Below are 19,278 nucleotides of genomic sequence, written 5' to 3'. Positions count from 1 at the left end.
ACAACCTGAATAGCTTATTCAGAAGCAGCGCTGGACCAGGAACGAACCAGCTTCTTCCCAGGCAAAAGAGTGACTTGTGAGGACTCGCGGTCACACTCTGTGCATAGAGACTTTCTACTAGCCAGCCGGACTGCTGGTAGATCCCCTCGGAGCAACGACTGCCCTGCGCGCTGCAGTCAGATTCCTCCGCCCGTCCTACTCCGAGCTGCACCTCGACTGGTTGGCCGGTAGCCAGATGACGCCGGGACAACGCCCATTGGATAACCGCTGGAACAGAGACTGCAACAGAGCCTGTCAGCTGGCTTGGTGTTCCTGCCAGGAAATTCCAAATCCATACACAGTGGATAAGTAAACCCCATGTTCTACATTGCGTCTCGAGAATTCAATTGTACCTCCACACAAGTTGTTATCAATTTAATTCATGAGTAATGTATTTACTGTTACACTTTAACAGTGTAACAGTGGGTAACAACACTGATTAGCGATTTGGTAACCGAACGATATATATTGACATATATTCTCTGTTGTGTATCTCTTTGTGTTTGCATCTCTTCGAGATTATATACCTTGTATATTGATAACCCTCACAGTAAGGTCTGCCGCTCATATCCAGGCAGACTAATATATGTTTGGTGCACAATTTATATTAATAAATGTATCTCGTGTATTGAACCCGTGTGTGTGCGTTGTTAGTTGTTCTGACGATTGATTTTCTAAAAGCCCCAACGAACAACCTCGTGATTACTGCTACAATTAATAATTGTCTCAGTAAACCCATCAAACCACTACAACAGTTTACATACTGTAATACTGTATGTTTATGTTCCCAAAATTAATATCATCTATGGCCTTCACATGCGTTACGCTCCTATTCTTTTTATGCTCAGCTACTAAGATTTCCCTTCAGTGGTAAAATTCCATATAAATATTCAATACTAAAACGGGCACAGTAAAGACATTTAAATCTTTCTACGACCAACCAACGCACCACGAGTGCCCCTGTCGGTCAACCAATCACGTGTCTGTGCCGCACACTTTGAATGGCTGCACCTGTATAAGTGTAAGCAATTATAATTATTATTAAAAGAAACTAATACTTTCCAGAATGTAATTATTATTTTGGAAATGTTTTTACGTGCTTTATCTGACCATATTGTTTATATACTTTGTGAAAAGTGATAATGTTTTAACCATTTCTGCAAATTCGCTCATTATCGGCATTAACAAAATACTTTTAGAATTTGATTAACAGGGAATATAATATGGAATCGCATATCTAAAGAGCATGCTTGCCTCATCACCGCCTTTCCCTCTGAATAGCTAGTCAAATAATAGGCAGTGAAAAAATTTGTCTGTCCGTGGGGGGAAAGGGGACTGTCTTTCATTGGAAGGTAGCCTATTCTACTCTGAGAATGTAGGGAGGAGGAAAAGTGCCTTTTCACTGATAAAGTTGTGTTAACAAAAACTACAGTATGCTTAAGAGTTGTTAAACCGGTTTTGTTTATTTTTTGGCACAGCCAGCCAGCCCAAACCACACAGACACCAGCTAGCCTGCTAGAGCACCACAATTCACACTCAACTACATCACAGATCACAGATCAGTCCCAGTGTGTGAAATATTGCTGTTTGATCTTTTATCTGAGCTTTAATAGAGAGCTTATCACTATTAATATAACTATCGAGTGGCATAAAATACAACTTTTTTCTATAGATGACACTTTTGTAAAATGTATTTATAAAATAAAAACGATTACAATCTAATCTTTCCACGTTTGATCCCATGTGGAAGACCGGGGTAAGGTTAGCTTGATGTTCGAAAATGATTTTGGAACGCCTGTAGCCTTTTCACGAAACCTCCTAGAGTTATGAAAACACTTGCTGTGTGTACAAAGTACATTGTGACTGACTTCAAAGCCTTCATTATGTCGTTTTTACACCATTTTTTGGACCACGCACGAATATTCTTATGGCCATATCTTCACAAGGGAAACACAGAAAGCCCTCAAACCAAATGCATTTTAAAGACTTGTGAAAGTCTCTACATAAAACTATCAGTGAGCTAATTCTTTTTGTAAACCTCCGGTTTTCTATCGATGCGTAATTACACACTACCTGGAACACTGGGGGACCACTGTGTACACAAGTCCACAACGCGAGAAATACTGCTCAATACGGCTTCATGCGAAAAACCTGTATATCACCATAATCACCAACAATTAACCAGACTGTAAGCACGGGAATAAAGCTTTGTTTGATTTCTGAAACCCTTTCTTTGTCCTGTTTTCATTCAGGTAAAGGTCAAATATATACACAATACTGCTGACTGCAGGAAAATTCCTATTCTTTACTCAGCAGCTTATTCAAAACAGCACCAATGATGTTCAAGCTGATTTTTTACACAGAAGACTGACACAGCTTTGGGTTGTGAACCTCTTTTTCTCGTGCTTTTATTTAATGTGGCACTATGCACTGGGATAGTAGCATGCTGTTCACAAGCTAATAGCATTTAAACCACAGCTCCCACAGTGCTGCAAGCAAGTGTGTTACACATAAAGCAGGTCCTCTGATCATTTTAAGCCTTTCTTTGGGCTGTGAAACCTCTTTTAGTATTTTTTTAAATGATTTTTTTCAATATGTTACCATTAGACATGCAATACACTGGGAGAGTGGGGTCTTCTTCATAACTCAATAGCTTTTTAAGCACAACACCCACAGTGCTGAAACTAAGTGTTTCACACACTAGACAGGTCTTCTGACCTTTCCCAGCTTTGTTTTGGCTTGTGAAACTGTTCTTTATTTTGTAATGATTTTTTGAAGATGACACTACAGATAATTCACTGGAATAGGATGGTCTTCCTAATGACAATAGCATTTTAAGCATAACATTCACAATGCTGCAACCAAGTGTTTTACACACCAGACAGCCCCCCCTCACCATACACAACCTTGGATTGTGCTGTGAAACTTTTCTTTATTTTTTATGATTTTTTCAATGTGGCACCATTAGAGAGGCGGTACATGGGGATAGGGGGGTGCTATTCATGAGTCAATAGCTTTTCAAGCACAATATTCAAAATGCTGCAACCAAGTGTTCTACACTCTAGACAGGCCCACTGACCTTTCACAACCTTGTGTTGGTTTGTGAATCTTTTCTGTAATGTATTATAATTTTTGGAATACTGCACCATTTGACAGTCAATATACAGGGATGGGGGGTGCTTCCAGTAATTTCTGGGTTTTCTGTGTTTAATTTCAGTTTCACATTGTTTCTGAAAGTTAACACTTTTGCAAGACATACTCTTTTTTGGGCATTGTGAAACTGTTACTTAGCTTTCTTTCTGAGGGGAGTTATCCTGAGAAAAGATGTACTTTACTGTTTTCTTTATTTTTAAACTTAGCTATTATGCTATGCTGTGCAGTATGGGGGTGGCTATTTACCTATCAATAGTGCCTGGAATCTAAAACCATTAGAAGGGTTACAAACAACAGGAGGCCATTCACTCAATCTAGCTAATGTAGTAGTTAATAATATATTAATCTGAGGATCTTATCCTGCTTTTTTTAAAGAAGCCCAAGTAATTGGAAAACTGTGTTTCAGGTGTGAAGAACACAGATCACCAATTCAATTTCAGCCTTAACCTGTCCCCACACACCCTGCCCCCACTGCGATTAGAATATACACAAAGGACTGAAATCTTTAGAGTAGATGATCAGGTGTTTCGCAGACGTGAGCATAGAACATAATTCAGGCTTTATAAACTCACACCTGGGATTTGATTAATTAAAAAAACGTTTTTTGTAAAAACTGCACCAGGTATTAGATCATGTTTATAATAAAGTTATATCACTGGGCAGTGGTGGACGTTGCGCTATTTTGACAGTAACCTGCTAATCTACTTTACAAGTGTATAAAACATGATTTTATTTCTGTACGGAATGTGTGTTAAATTAAAAAAAATAAAAGTGTTTCAAATGTATAACTAATAAGTAGTGGAGTCTGCAAAGGAATAAGTAATAGGTTTATTCCATGCTGAAAAGAGAAGAGAGAAAACAGAACGTTTCGACTGTGAAGACCGACACAGCTTTGCATTGTGTATCTCTTTTTCTAAGAAAACATTACTCAGTCTGTCTGTGGGGGGGAAACTGACTTTCACTGAATGGCTTGCCTATTCTACTTTGAAAATGAAAGGGGGAGGAAAAGAGTCGTAAAACAGATTTCTTTACAAACAATTTATCCAGTGGGGCAATTTAACAGATGCCTCAAGCCTTTGAAAGGCTACTTTGAAAAACAAAAATAGCAAATATAATGGACACTATATTGAAATTTTTAGAATTTGATTAATAGGGAATATAATATGGAATTGCGTATCTAAAGAAATTAATAACAATATATATTAATATACTGTAGCTTAAATCCTGCTAAACTAAAAATTAAACACAAGAAGAGTATTATTGGAGGCTCTGGTGAAATTTCTCTGTAAAAGGTTAAAGGGGGACACTTGTGTATCGCCTCCTTTTAAACGTGTAAAAAAGGAACATTCCAATGTTAATGTGACACGGAAGATATTATTAATAATGTATTGAATTCAGCGAGGACAGCCACAAAGACTCATACTGTACTTTGTGGAGTGAAACATGGCTGTTTCTTTTCGGCACAACCAGCCAGCCAGCACTCCCACGAGAGCTGAGAGCTGAGAGAGAGAGAGAGAGCGAGGGAGAGAACTCTCCCAGGGAACTATTTACACAAAAACGTGCGATCTCCCCAGACTGTACGCCTGTTTTACAGCTGCACTGGTCAGCGGCTTTCCTACTCCCCGCCATGCCCCTCACCGCGTACCCCAACCGGGCGAATTCGCTATATTAATGTAGGGCTTTGGGGCTCACATGGGTTTGCACCCTACACCCTGCGGTAATGCTGTGTACATACAGTACGAACATGTTGTGATATTTAGAAATATAAAAAATGTAAATAGAGTGTCCATGATATTTGCAATTTTAGTTTTTCACAGAAATGTTTATTTGTTAAAAGAAAACTCATAGCAAAAGCTGGATTTAAACACCCACCGTGTTCAAGTCACAGTCAGTCAGTCACTTAAGCCATCACACCACAAACACAGTGACATATCAATCACTGAAACAGCCATACACATATCAATAGAGTCTTATACTACTGTTTGTGCTACAGTACATGAATATAATTATATTGGTATTTGTTTCTTTAGATACACGATTCCATATTTTAATAGTTTTGGGTTCGACGAGGACGGACTCAGTGACTCAGACACTTGTTGAGTAAAGAAAACAGCACTCTTATTAATCTTCGGTACAGCCAGCACAGCACTCCCATGACTGCGCACCAGCAGAGCAAAAGACTGACTGAAAGTGAGAGAGAACAAGCAAGAGCCAGAGAGAGAGCAACACACTGGGGTCTATTCGGGTAGCTACACAGGGATAGGGTGGCAATTGGATACAAGTATAACAGGGGTGAGTAACCAGGGAACTATTTACAAGAATGCGGGCGATCTCATCACACTGTATGCCCGTTTCGCAGTGGATCAGCTGCACTGGTCAGCGGCTTTCCTTGTCCCTGCCCTGACCACTATTACTCCTGTCCTGCCCCTTGCCACGCACCCCAGCCAAGAACTCTTCAGCCGCAGCACCAGGCAAATGTGCCTTACTGCCCCCACCTGAGAGGTCTGGCGTCCCGCTGGCGTTGAATAGCCCGTCTACATCTAGTACACAATCCTGCAGCCTTTGGAAGGGAAGGGATCCAGGCAGTCACAGTGCAGCACCACCACCTTCCCCCTCTTTCCGAACCGGACATGGTAGCAGACCTCCCCCACGACCTCTAGGACCTCCCTGGGTCCCTCCCAGGCCAGCGCCAACTTCGGGCTGAAGCCCTTGCGGCGCTGCAGGTTGTAAACCCAGACGAAGTCCCCCAGTCTGAAAGGGGTCCCACTGCAGCACAGATCATAGTACTGCTTCTGCTGTACCCCCGCCTGAGTCAGGCAGCTTTGGGCGAGGCTGTGTACTCACAGCATCTGCTGCTGCAGGTCTCACTTTTAATCCGGCCCGGCTGTGCCAGCACTCCTCCCGGCGGCGAACCGAATGCCAAAGTGTGTGCAGGCCGGGGTGCACCTGGTGGACTCCTGCACAGCGGTCCGGTACGCCCAGAGGGCGAGGGATAAGTGGCAGTCTCAGTCCCACTGAGGCGAGACCCTGGTCGCTGTGGTCCGGCACCCCCAGCCTGGCAAACATTCCCTCCAGCAGGGCATCTGCTATGGTGGCTACTGCTCTGATCCAGGAAGGCATAAGCCTCGGGCTACTTCATAAAGTAGTCCACCGCCATCAGGACGTAGCGGCTGCCCGCTTCAAAAGAAACGGCCCAGCATGTCCACCACCACCCGCTCCATGGGCGCCCCCACCTGATGTTGTTGGAGGGGCGCCCGTGAATGCCCGGGAGGACCCTTCTGGGCCATGCAGATCGCGACGTCTGGCAGAACTACTCCACGTCCTGGTGACAGATACCCCAATAGAAGCGGCCTTGGAGTCGCCACTGAGTTTTCGCGGAGCCAAAGTGCCCTAGGCCCAGCTGGCCATGCACCGCGCAGAGAACCGCCCTGCGGAGTGACCACAGCACCACAAGCTGCCACCTGACCTCGAAGCTGGAGGGCACCCGCCATCCCTGGCGCAGCACCCCCCACCTCCCACAGTACGCAGAGTGCCTTCATGGACTTGGGGTGAGGGGCGAGCTCCTCCTGCATGGTCTGTGTCCTGTGCCTTCCAGCAGAGCACCGGCCCGATGTCGGGGTCTGCCTCCAGCTGCCAGGTCTGTCAGGCCCACACCAAACGGCCTCAGAGACGTGGCCGCGGCGCTCGCTTTCCCCTCGCCACGGACAGCCTCCTCAAGCTGCTCCTGCCAGGCGCAATAGCTCACAGGACCTCTGCGAGATAGTTTCCATTTCGGTGGCGAGACCCCGCATAGTGCACGACCATGAAGTCTTATTCCTGCAGGATCTCAATCCACCTTGCCATTTGACCCTCCGGCTCTTTGAAATTGAGCAGCCAGGTATGGGACGCATGGTCCGTCCGCAGTTTAAACTGGGTTTAAAAGTGGCGGACGGCTGAGACTACAGCCAGCAACTCCCTCTAGGTGACACAATAATTTATCTCGGCCTTATTGAGCACATGGCTAAAGTACGCGACGAACCTCTCACTGCCCGGCCCCTCCTGTGCTAGCACTGCGCTCACCCCCGTATCACTGGCATCTGTATCTAGCACCTGAGGCAACTTCGGATCCGGGAAAGCCAAGACGGGAGCCCCCACCAGTGCCTCCTGCAGTCCCCGGAAAGCTGCCTCACAGTCAGCTGCAGTCCTCATCCCTCGCCGTGAACAGATCTTCGAATGTTTATGTTCATAAATTAATATTGTTTATGACCTTCAGATGCATTATGCTCCTCTTCTTTTTATGCTCAGCTACTAAAATGTCCCTTTAGTTGTAAAATTCCATATAAATATTCAATACTAAGTGGAATAAAACATGCACAGTATGTTTCACTAACTACCAATGCACCACAATGAGTCTTTTACAGCGCTGTGGAGGAATTTTGGCCCACTCATCTTTGCAGAATTGTTGTAATTCAGCCACATTGGAGGGTTTTCGAGCCTTAACCGCTTTTTTAAGGTCATGCCACAACATCTCAATCGGATTCAGGTCAGGACTTTGACTAGGCCACTCCAAAGTCTTCATTTTGTTTTTCTCAAGCCATTCAGAGGCGGACTTGCTGGTGTGTTTTGGATCATTGTCCTGCTGCAGAACCCAAGTGCGCTTCAGCTTGAGGTCACGAACAGATGGCCGGACATTCTCCTTCAGGATTTTTTGGTAGACAGTAAATGGTTCCATTTACCACAGCAAGTCTTCAAGGTCCTGAAGCAGCAAAACAGCCCCAGACCATTACACTACCACCACCATATTTTACTGTTGGTATGATGTTCCTTTTCTGAAATGCTGTGTTACTTTTACGTCAGATGTAATGGGACACACACCTTCCAAAAAGTTCAACAGAGTATTTTCCCAAAAGTCTTGGGGATCATCAAGATGTTTTCTGGCAAAACTGAGACGAGCCTTTATGTTCTTTTTGTTCAGCAGTGGTTTTCGTCTTGGAACTCTGTCATGCAGGCCATTTTTGCCCAGTCTCTTTCTTATGGTGGAGTCATGAACACTGACCTTAACTGAGGCAAGTGAAGCCTGCAGTTCTTTGGATGTTGTTGTGGAGTTTTTTCTGACCTCTTGGATGAGTCGTCGCTGCGCTCTTGAGGTAATTTTGGTCGGCCGGCCACTCCTGGGAAGGTTCACCACTGTTCCATGTTTTCGCCATTTGTGGATAATGGCTCTCACTGTGGTTCGCTGGAGTCCCAAAACTTTAAAAATGGCTTTATAACCTTTTCCAGACTGATAAATCTCAATTACTCTGTTTCTCATTTGTTCCTGAATTTCTTTGGATCGCAGCATGATGTCTAGCTTTTGAGGGTCTTTTGGTCTACTTCACTTTGTCAGGTGTGGCAGTAATCAGGCCTGGGTGTGGCTAGAGAAGTTGAACTCAGCTTTCCAAAGATGTGATGAACCATAGTTGATTTATTTTTTAACAGGGGGAGGGGCAATCACTTTTTCACAAAGGGCCATGTAGGTTTGGATTTGTTTTCCCTTAATAATAAAAACCTTCATTTAAAAACTGCATTTTGTGTTTACTTGTGTTATTTTTGTCTAATATTTCAATTTGTTTGATGATCTGAAACATTTCAGTGTGAGAAACTAGCAAAAAAATAAGAAATCAGGAAGGGGGCAAATACTTTTTCACACCACTGTATACTGTGGAGGACAGCACAGTTCCGACAATGCTGAATTCTAACAAATAAACATACATAAAATTAATGAAGATGTTCCCAAAAAGAAGAGAAAACACTTACTAGATACCTCTCCTCATCCTTCATGCCTGGAGTTCGGATCATGTGGTTCTGTTCTCCTCTCCAGTCACCAAAACGACGGAAAAAGTAATTTGACAGAAATCTATTTATGGGATCCCTAATTATATTGATGTACACAGGCTGTTCCATTCTAAACCTGAGAAAGGACAGTATATTAGACAATAAGTTAGGTTTTGGCAACTACATTCTGATAATCTCGTTCATTACAGTTTGATTCACAATACAGATCTCAGCTCTAAATTAAAAGTAACAGCAACAAACCTTATAAAATTTATAGTATGCTAATAAAACCATTTTAAGGTTTGTGCTGGTTAAGGTAAATGAAAATAGAAAGCAAGAGATTCTAACAAAGTAAGCTCCACATTGCAGTACAAACCTCGTACAAATGAATTGCCTCAATGGTCACCGAGGCCATTTAGTTTAAGTTTTAACATGAAGAGAATAATGAACCATACTAATTTAAGCAATATGTGTAATATCAATAACTATATTTGGGTCCACCCCTTTGTATTTATTATGTCTACTAGCCCTTCAGCTTTAAGGCAAGTAAAGGACAAAGTGTAGTTACATTTTGAGGAGTGTTTTTTTTCCCTGAAAGGAGAAGAGGAGTATAATTGGTCAGCTGCTGAATGTTACATATAATTAAATATCAAACAATTAAAAGATTACCAATTTTGCAATGATCACACTTATTTTTATCTTGAAAGATGATGTATGAAGTGAAATAAGTTTCCAATTTTACCTTCTGAAGTTGAGAAAGTGTACATGACGAGTGAACAAGAATGGCTGAGGAATACTACTGATATTTTTTATCAAGTCCACCTAAAACAGAGAAAGCAGGATTAGAACTTCAAAAGCAGACAAAACCTGGTTGCTAAAAGCTTATCCAAGATCTTATCTCACCAAATCATTTGTTGAAAAAAACTAGGGTGCACATTAAAATAACAGGGAAGAGAGTATGGACAAAAGTAGCCAGTATTGAAAACACAGCAAAATATATACACAACTAAGAAGAAATTAAAACCCATCTTATAAGGTCTGTGGTTTAGGGAACAGACACAATATAGTGTCTGATTAATTTCATATAGGATATTTGGAAAAACAGAAGGTGGGGTGGAATAACAATTTCAGTAGGACACAGACTATACATACTATAAACCAATCAAGTCTAATCTCGTCTGTTGCAGAAACAGTGGTCTGAAGATAAAATTTATCAGTAATCAGACGCTCATATCAGAGATAGCAGGTAAATCCGACTGATAAAATCTTAGACTGAGAAATATGTTTTAATGGTGGTTATAAACTCCTATCCACAGGATAATGCCTTCCATGGCAGGATGTTTGATCTAGTGGAACTGGTATATATACAGTAGCCTTCTATGAACAGAATCAATACAAATCATGACTTTACACAACAAAACAATAAGAAGACATGACTGATAATTTCAAAACAGCATCATTGTAAATGTTTGACCTGTCTGATTTTTTTATATACCTTGTCTGTTCTGTCCTGGTATTTCATATAAAAAATAAGATACATGTTTATGAATAATAAGTAATAGAACAAAGGCAATTAAAAATTGGGCCAAAAACAGAGAAAACAAATAATAAGAAAGCCTTTAGAGATGTGGTGAAATAGATGATGGCATAACTTTTCAGCTCTTGGGCATTTAGAGCAAAACTTACAGAATTCAACTTTTTTCTTCAAGCTTAGCTAATTTTACAATCCAATAATGAGTGGGGTAAAATCCCAAAATGGTCTACCAAGACAGAAAGGACAAGAAGAGCTTGATATGAGAACAGAACATGACGACAACTGCTTCTCAGAGAAAGAACACGGCAATGGCCAAAAACACGAGTGAAAGCTTTTGGGCAATCTATGCAATCAGTAAGGAAATATGTGATCTAAAGACAGAGATGATGAAGGAACTTTATGAGTTGAAAGACTAATTCAAAAGAGATATCAAAGCAGAGCTCATTGATCTAGAAAAACAACAAACCAGAAGCTATAAGATCCAATTAAAGATACAGATGCAGCCATTCAAAGTGAGCGGTACAGACACGTACCGCAGGTAATTGGCTGTGGTATCACGTATCATGACGCAATATGACGCGGTGCGTGATTGGTTGACCGACAGGGGCACTCGTGGTCCATTGGTCTGTCGTAGAAAGACTTACTGTAAATGTCTTTACTGTGCCCGTTGTAGATATTGAATTTTACCACTGAAGGGAAATCTTAGTAGCTGAGCATAAAAAGAATAGGAGCATACTGTAACGCGTGTGAAGGCCATAAACGATATTAATTTTGGAACATAAACATACAGTATATAGCTGGTCTTGGTACTTTAAAGAAAAAAATACACACCAGTATTCCATTTCTCCCTAAACATTTTAAGCTTCGAAGTCTTTAACTAACGTGATACCGGAGTCAACAAGCATACTTTTAGAATTTGATTAAAAGGGAATATAATATGGAATCGCGTATCTAAAGAATTTAATAACGGTATGATTATATTCGTGTACTGCGACAGGGCTGTGTAGGGCTGTTTCGCCTGCCTGTTCATGCGAGCTGTCTTGTAGCCTACTGGAACAAGTAATAGGTTTATTCCATGCTGAAAAAAAGAAGAAAGAGAACACAACGTTTCGGCCGTGGAGCCTTCTTCAGGTGAAGAAGCCTTCACACCTGAAGAAGGCTCCACGGCCGAAACGTTGTGTTCTCTTTCTTCTTTTATTCAGCATGGAATAAACCTATTACTTGTTCCTTTGCAGCCTACGCATGCTGACGCAGCTACCCACCTAAACTTGTAGCCTACTGGTCTAGGTGCGTGACTACCAACTGGCAGGTTGTGTGTTCGAATCCAGCTGGTGCTGGACTTTTCTTTTAACAAACATTACTTCGAAAAAATAGAATAGCGATATTATGGACAATCAATTGACTTTTATATTTCAAAATATCGCAACATGATCGATATTCGCGATATTTTGAACATATCTTCCCTTCTGACAGCGGTTCCTGCTTCTATTGTGTGTGTGCAACAGAGTAAATTTTTATAGAGAAATGGAGGCTGGACAGTATGCGTTACAATATAAACATTTATATTGATTTAAATCGTGTTCTGATTTAAATCGCAAACGCGTGTTTAATCATGTGTTTTTTAATCATAATCAGGCTAATGCATTTCTACATTTTCTGTATGAACCAGCTTAGAGGTTCATACAGAAAGACAGCTTGTGTTTAAATTGAGTGTAAGGTAATTTATGCTTCTAAAGTCATGGTCAGCATTTATTATTGTACTGTGCTGTAAACTTGTTCTGTGCCTAGTCACATTATTTTATAGCGTTTTTATTGCGTTATTAAATCCGGTGGCGCTGTGTGCTAGTTTCCTGACTTCCATGTCGCATGGTCTGTGATTGAATCCCATGGAACTATGACTTTATTTTTTAACAAACATTTCTTTGAAAAAATGAAACGTTTCCCTTGGTCAGAGATTAAATAAAACCTCACTCGCACCAAACAAATTTATATTTCTAAATATCACGACATGATCGAATTTAAGTCTTTTTAATAACAATGAATAGTCACCTATGCGTTACAAAATATTTATATTGATTTGAATCACGTTTTGATTTAAATCGTAAACGCGTGTTTAAATATATGAGTTTAAAGGTGATATACTGTATAAAAGCACTGATTCCTATGGAGTGTGTCCTGCCGGGGATTCAAAAAAATAATTTTAAATAGGCTGATAAAGCTTAGACTACTGTAACTGTATTCTAGCCTGTATTACAACAGAACATTGGGCAATGCAAGGTAAATTGCAAAAATGCACTTGGAATCTGTCCAAGCCCTCCTACAAAAATTATTTAAACTGCGACACTGATCATTCATCTCTAAACTTTATTTTATATAGCGTTTTAAGCGAATAGGTAATTAGATTGCTCATAAACCTAATCGCTTTTTCTACATATACACAGCATGATTGCTCTCTGAAAATGCTTTTCCTTTATTTTTACAGTAGGCTCAGATTTCAACTATAGATCGTATTATTATAAACTTTCTTGGAAAAATGTATTTAATGTAAACCATGTTTGCTATTAATTCATTTAGGGCTAAAATACGTTCATTGTCTTCCAATCGAGTCGAGTTGACATTGGAAGCCTGCCACACCCAGACTGTTAAACCAACGCATTAGCACGTCAAAGCCCAATGAGGGTATTGAGCCAGTATTGGCTTTAGTATTCCCCCCCTCTCCCCTCAATTCAATTCAATTCAAGGTATTTTATTTGCATGACAGATGGGTACAAGTAGTGTTGGGTATGTATATTGTAACGCTTACGGCAGACAGGTACTGTGTAAGAGCCGGCGCACCAGAGCAGCGCACCGAGGGAGCGTCTGCATTTATAACTTAGTTTTTAAAATTAGTCAAGCAATATGAAGCATCTCCTTTTACTTTTAATTCCCTTAAATACATTGAGCACAGCTTTCTCACCACTTAAGATTGCTTTTGATACCATCCTTACACAAAGCAGAAGGGAGATCTTAGTGCCTGAGCATAAAAAGAATAGGAGCATACTGCAACGCGAGTGAAGTCCATAAACGATATTAATTTGGGAACTTAAACATACAGTATATGGCTGGTCTCGGTACTTTAAAGAAAACATACACACCAGTATTCCATTTCTCCCTAAACATTTTAAGCATCGAAGTCTTTAACTAACGCGATACCGGAGTCAACAAGCATACTTTTAGAATTTGATTAAAAGGGAATATAATATGGAATCGCGTATCTCAAGAAATTAATAACGATATAATTATATTCATGTTGCAAAAGAACTGCAACGGACATAAAAACTCCCTTGCTTTTAACAGAGCGTTCCATAATTTCTAACTACGAAAATGCCAGGTGAAAGGATTTGTAAACATATTTTGTTAAAGCAAGTCAGTTTTTTCCGCAACACATAACAGACATTTTTCCAAGAAAGTTTAGCCTTTGTCACTAATGAAACCACTAAATAAAGACATAAATATAGAAATCTTAAGATTTGTTTTATTTAATGTTGGTAGCAGGATGAACTGTCAGGTTGAGCTGAGTGTATATTTTGTCACAGAGTTGCTGCAAGATGTTAACAGTGAAAAAGGTATTTAGAAATGAGTTATTTTAAGATGAAAATTTTCAAAATAATTGCAAATCTAGCAGGATAGAGAAAGCACAGAAAACTGGCAGTTAGATTGATCAGATTAGTATGAAAAGTAATTTAGCAAAGTGAATGAGAAGAGTGACAAACTAGTATACTTTAGATCTTTTTTTCTGAACCAGGGAAAATCTGATCATGTTTCCCTATAACAATAATAAAAAAACTTTATTTGATATATAACCATTAAAGGTGGTATCTCAAAGCAATACAGTAGATGTAAAAACAGATAAAAGGACCACAGATTACAAAGTAAATGCATATAAGAAAGACAAGCAGTTAGAGGTACTACCAAAATTAGAAAATGAAGCAGATACAGACACTAAGTCTTCTGAAAAGAAAGGTTCTGAGGTTAGATTTAAACTGGCCCTGGTGTGTGTGTTTGTGTCTGTCTGTCCTGTCATGGAATGCCGCTATGTCCAGGGTTAATTCTGCCTTGTGTCCGTCGCTTACTGGGATAGGCTCCAAATGCTCTGTACTGGATAAAGAGATTAGAAATGGATGGAAGTAAAGGTACTGTGTGGATGGAACTATACACAGTGTTAGAAACCCACTATGAAATGGCAGCATCTCACTGAGAATAAAACATTTTATAGTGCTGGCTTAAGGAAACAGCCTTTCCACCTGTCTTGCACATCAGTATCCATACCTAGTTATTTAAACAAATTGCCTCTAATTATAAACATCTTAATATGCTGGCTCTGTGGATCCGCATCAGCTATGTTTGCCCATTCCTTCAATTCATGTGCATCCAACACACAGTTCAACGCTAGCAACTACACAAAATCTAAAATATGAGCTCTACTTGCCACTTACAATACCAACAGTACCAGTTAACTTTAGTAGTGACATTTTCATGGATCTTTTTAACAATAAAATTTACAACATCAGACTTCAGACACAATTAAACAGGCCTCAAAAAAGTCTGGTACAAACATTTTCAGCATGGAATAAACCTTTACTTTAATGGTATAAACCTTAAATGGATTCATATTCTCAATAAGATTTGGTGCACAGTAACATGACTTAGAAAATGACAGAAGACATACGTATCATGCTTATCCTTCTATTTTTCATAATCGTAAACTCCTTAAGGCAGTTACATTTTCTATGTTCTGACCTGGAGTTAAAGATAAATTTAAATTCTAATAAGAGATTTGTAATGAGGAAAGTCATACCAATCACTCATACCAGGATTTGCAATTACAATACCAATACTTTCTTTCTGTATGTGTTTATTTTGCAGTTTGAGTCTATGGCATTCCTTTGGGGGTCTATACTCCAAGGCATGACTTTTTTTATGGGAACATGACATTTTTTTAAAGTCTTTTAATGCAAGCTTCATATAAACCCTTAGCAGTGGTTACTGTCTGGAGCAGGTACTTGAATGGCACAGATTCATTGAAATGATTCAATTTCTTTTGAAAATATTTGAGATAATACATATTCCAGAAATCACAGCCGTTGAATTATCCAGAAATTAATTTCTCTCAGGGTGTATTTAACCCCTCATGGATGGCATTGTATGAAATGAGTTTGAAGTTCCCCATTTGCCTCTATAATGAGATGCTGTGGACACTATTTTATACATTTTAGGAGTGTCCATAGGAAGGTATGTTCTAGAAAGAGTGAACTTCTGTTTTACCATTATTTTTAATAGGGACGTTACATGTTTACACTTGGTGCTCCTACTAGAGGAGAGGATATGATTAATCTAGGCTTATCACAGAAACTGAAACACATCTGGTTGGTGAGTCTACTGTTGGTAAAATGTTACTGGTACCGCATGTTGTAAAGCTCAGTATTTTCTCTCTTGGCCTGACTTTTTTTAATGTCTGAGTGTTAGAATCCATGTTGTTGCTGGTAAGGGAACGGTAGGTGCTGTGATTGACACAGTCAAAGCCTTGTACAGAGATACCATTGTAGCTGTTTGACAGTATTTTAGATGCCCTTAGTTAAAAGCATGGGAGGAAGTACTGCCAAGGGGAGGGGGGGGAGCAAGGGTTTTTTCTTTGAGTTGTGAGGTTATTTTTTGTTATATTGTGTTTCAGAAAGCAAGAAAATACAATTTACTGTATGATAAAAAGAGAAAGAGCTGGAGTAGATCCTCAGATCAGTTTGCTACCAGCAATCAAACAAAAAAAAATGGAAAGAATTGTCTCCTCCTGATTGGAACCTTTCTTACTGTCTTATAATTTATCAGGCTACCTTTTAATTTCCACTGAGAGAAGGAAGTCACTTGTCATGCAGCTATTTTATTCTTCATTGCACAATATGCTCTAAGTTAGCAAATGAAACATGAACACTCATTGAAATAAATCAAGAATACGATTAACATGAATGTATTAACATCCAAACTACACTTTATCACATTTAATTATTGGGTTAGCTTTTTATTGAGCCAAAATGTTATAAATGTGTGAACGTCTGTAAAATGGAAATATTTATATTTTTCTCTTTTCTGTTACCTGCCTGACAGCATTTTGTATCCCATTCTGTATATTACTGGAAAATATTAGACCCAACCTAAAGAATTCATGGGGGTAGTGGGACACAGTACTGCAAAGAGTCTCCTAAAGGGACAGAGCTATTAGTACTTATGTGTTTGAGTCTGGAGAATATAGTAAACTCTAAACATTAAGGGAATGCATGGAATCGGAAATAATAAATTGCATAGTACACAAGACTTAACTGGTTTTATTCTAGGACAGCAGACAAGACTGAGTCATGGGACTCAGAGGATCCAAGGCTAGACTGAGTATAATAGGCTTCGGGCTTCTATTGTGTCATCTACTGTAAATTACAGAAATGTTAAAAGTAAACAAAATAAAGTAACTAAAATGTGGTCTGAAATCACCCCTTTAGACACCCCTTTTACTTCACTGGTGTCAGATATGAAAGGCAATAGTCTCCCGTTCTGTCTGCTGTGTGTTGCAGCAGAGGGACTCCCTGCAGCTGAAAGGGGCAGAGTAACTTGCATGCCCTCTAGTACAGTTTACACATGCACGACTTTAAAAGCTAGCAAGACAGGTTTCGATTCACATTAGCTGGTGAGCCTTGTTAAAAAACTAATGATAATGTAACATGCCACTGTTTGTTCATGAACAAAGTTATACTGAGATTTCCTTAGATACGCGATTAAAAAATAAATAAATAAAAAATTGAATCTCCTGCGGAACACATTCCATAAGAATCAGCGGTTTTACAGTATATATCACCTTTAAAGGTGGCTTCTCAAAACGCTTTACGGGATAAAAACAACCAGAACAGCAGCAACAACAATATTGTATTTCATTGCACTTTGAAAACCAAGTAATAACTTAACTATACAGTACGTGCAAACGTTTCGTATGTTGCTGTCGTGAATGCCTGCGTACCCATAAGTATCTTATTTGCCTTGAGTCCTGTCTACAGTATCTGTCCCCCTACCCCCTCTCTCCCTCAATTCAATTCAAGGTGTTTTATTTGCATGACAGATGGGTACAATTCTTGTTGGGAATGTATACTTTGATATTTACAGCCGGCGCGGCACCGAGGGAGCGTCTGCATTTATAACTTAGTTTTTAAAATTAGTCAAGCAATATGAAGCATCTCCTTTTACTTTTAAGTCCCTTAAATACATTGAGCACAGCTTTCTCACCATCCTTACACAAAGCAAAAACTTTCCGATGACTCACAGTACAAGTGGAAAGATGAAAGATTTTAATCGTCTTTAATTTTGCCTGTGGAGTGTATCTTATTAAGCTCTAAATTGCATTTTGAGCACGGTTTTTGACTTTTTTTAAATTGCATTTTGGGCGCGGACAGCACATACAAGGGTTAATGAACTGCGCCAAGAAATTTAAAATAGTATTCTTTAGGTGTGAGGGTAGGAGTGGACCGCAGCAGGCATACTCAGCAAACCAGGAAACCAAAGAACAGGACAGGTGAGATGTGTATCCAGAAAGCAAGTGATCAGAAAAAGGAAATGGAAAACGCAGAAAAAGGAAACGCTTTACAGGATAAAAACAATAACAACAGTAGTGGCTGGGCAAACGATTTTTTTTTATCGAAATACAAATTAAGATACTGTATAATGATGTGCATGAACAAAGGTATACTGCAATTTTCCTTAGATACGCGATTAATGCTTCGTAGGAGGAGGCGGTCTTTTCCTCTTGTCTAACAGTCTGTCCACAAACAAAACATTCCTGTTAGACAAGAGGAATTGAAAAAAAAACAATTTTGTCAATGAAAACCGGTGTGTGTGTCTCTCTCTGCTGGATGTCCCTCTCACAAACTGCTGAATGAATAAAATAATTTTATTGAAAACGCGTTTGCGATTGTCTGGTATTTAATTTGGTCCCTTTTAACTGTTTTTCGATCTACTGTATTGCTTTGAGATGCCACTTTTAAAGGCGATATGTAAAATAAAGCTTTTTCTTATTGTTATAGAGAAACATGATCAGATTTTCCCTGGTTCAGAAAAAAGATCTAAAGTGCTACACATAACTTTCTTAATTTGATGTATTTAAAGCAGTGAACTACTGTAGGTGTCACATAACATTCAGAAAAACAATAACGTATTTGACAAATAAAAACAATTATAATCTAATCCTTCCACGTTTGATCCCAAAAATCCCAAGAAATATAAATCTTGACGGGTAGAAAGCTATGCTGAAAGTTTATTAAGATACTTAGAAGACAAAGATACTGTATCAATTTATGTTGCATTAGCCTGATTATGATTAAAAAACACGATTTAAATCAATATAAATGTTTATATTGTAACGCATACTGTCCAGCCTCCATTTCTCTATAAAAATTTAGTCTGTTGCACACACACACACAATAGAAGCAGGAAGCAGAAGCAGGGACCGTTGTCAAAAATGACTTAGAATCGATCATGTTGCGATATTTTGAAATATAAAAGTCAATTGATTGTCCATAATATCGCTATTCTATTTTTCCGAAGAAATGTTTGTTAAAAGAAAAGTCCGGCACCAGCTGGATTCGAACACACAACCTGCCAGTTGGTAGTTACACACGTAGACCAGTAGGCTACAAGACAGCTCGCATGAACAGGCAGCCGAAACAGCCCTACACAGCCCTGTCGCAGCA

General features: G+C 39.6%; 1 protein-coding gene across 2 annotated transcripts in view; it reads right to left on the bottom strand.

The window, feature by feature from the left end:
* The window catches only part of usta (uronyl 2-sulfotransferase a), a 276,356-nt gene that overhangs the window by 40,341 nt on the left and 216,737 nt on the right, over positions 1-19,278 (bottom strand). For both annotated transcript variants that reach the window (XM_006625869.3, XM_015349170.2), the window contains 2 exons: positions 9,728-9,807; positions 8,968-9,121 (listed from right to left, as the gene is read on the bottom strand). In XM_006625869.3, the coding sequence (XP_006625932.2) occupies positions 8,968-9,121; positions 9,728-9,807 (234 nt within the window). The remainder of the gene's footprint in view (positions 1-8,967; positions 9,122-9,727; positions 9,808-19,278) is intronic.

This window comes from Lepisosteus oculatus, chromosome 2 (assembly GCF_040954835.1).
Source record: "Lepisosteus oculatus isolate fLepOcu1 chromosome 2, fLepOcu1.hap2, whole genome shotgun sequence".
In the NCBI taxonomy this organism is placed as follows: domain Eukaryota; kingdom Metazoa; phylum Chordata; class Actinopteri; order Semionotiformes; family Lepisosteidae; genus Lepisosteus; species Lepisosteus oculatus.
Note: the sequence above shows the minus strand (reverse complement) of the source record. Positions and strands in the feature narration are given on the sequence as shown.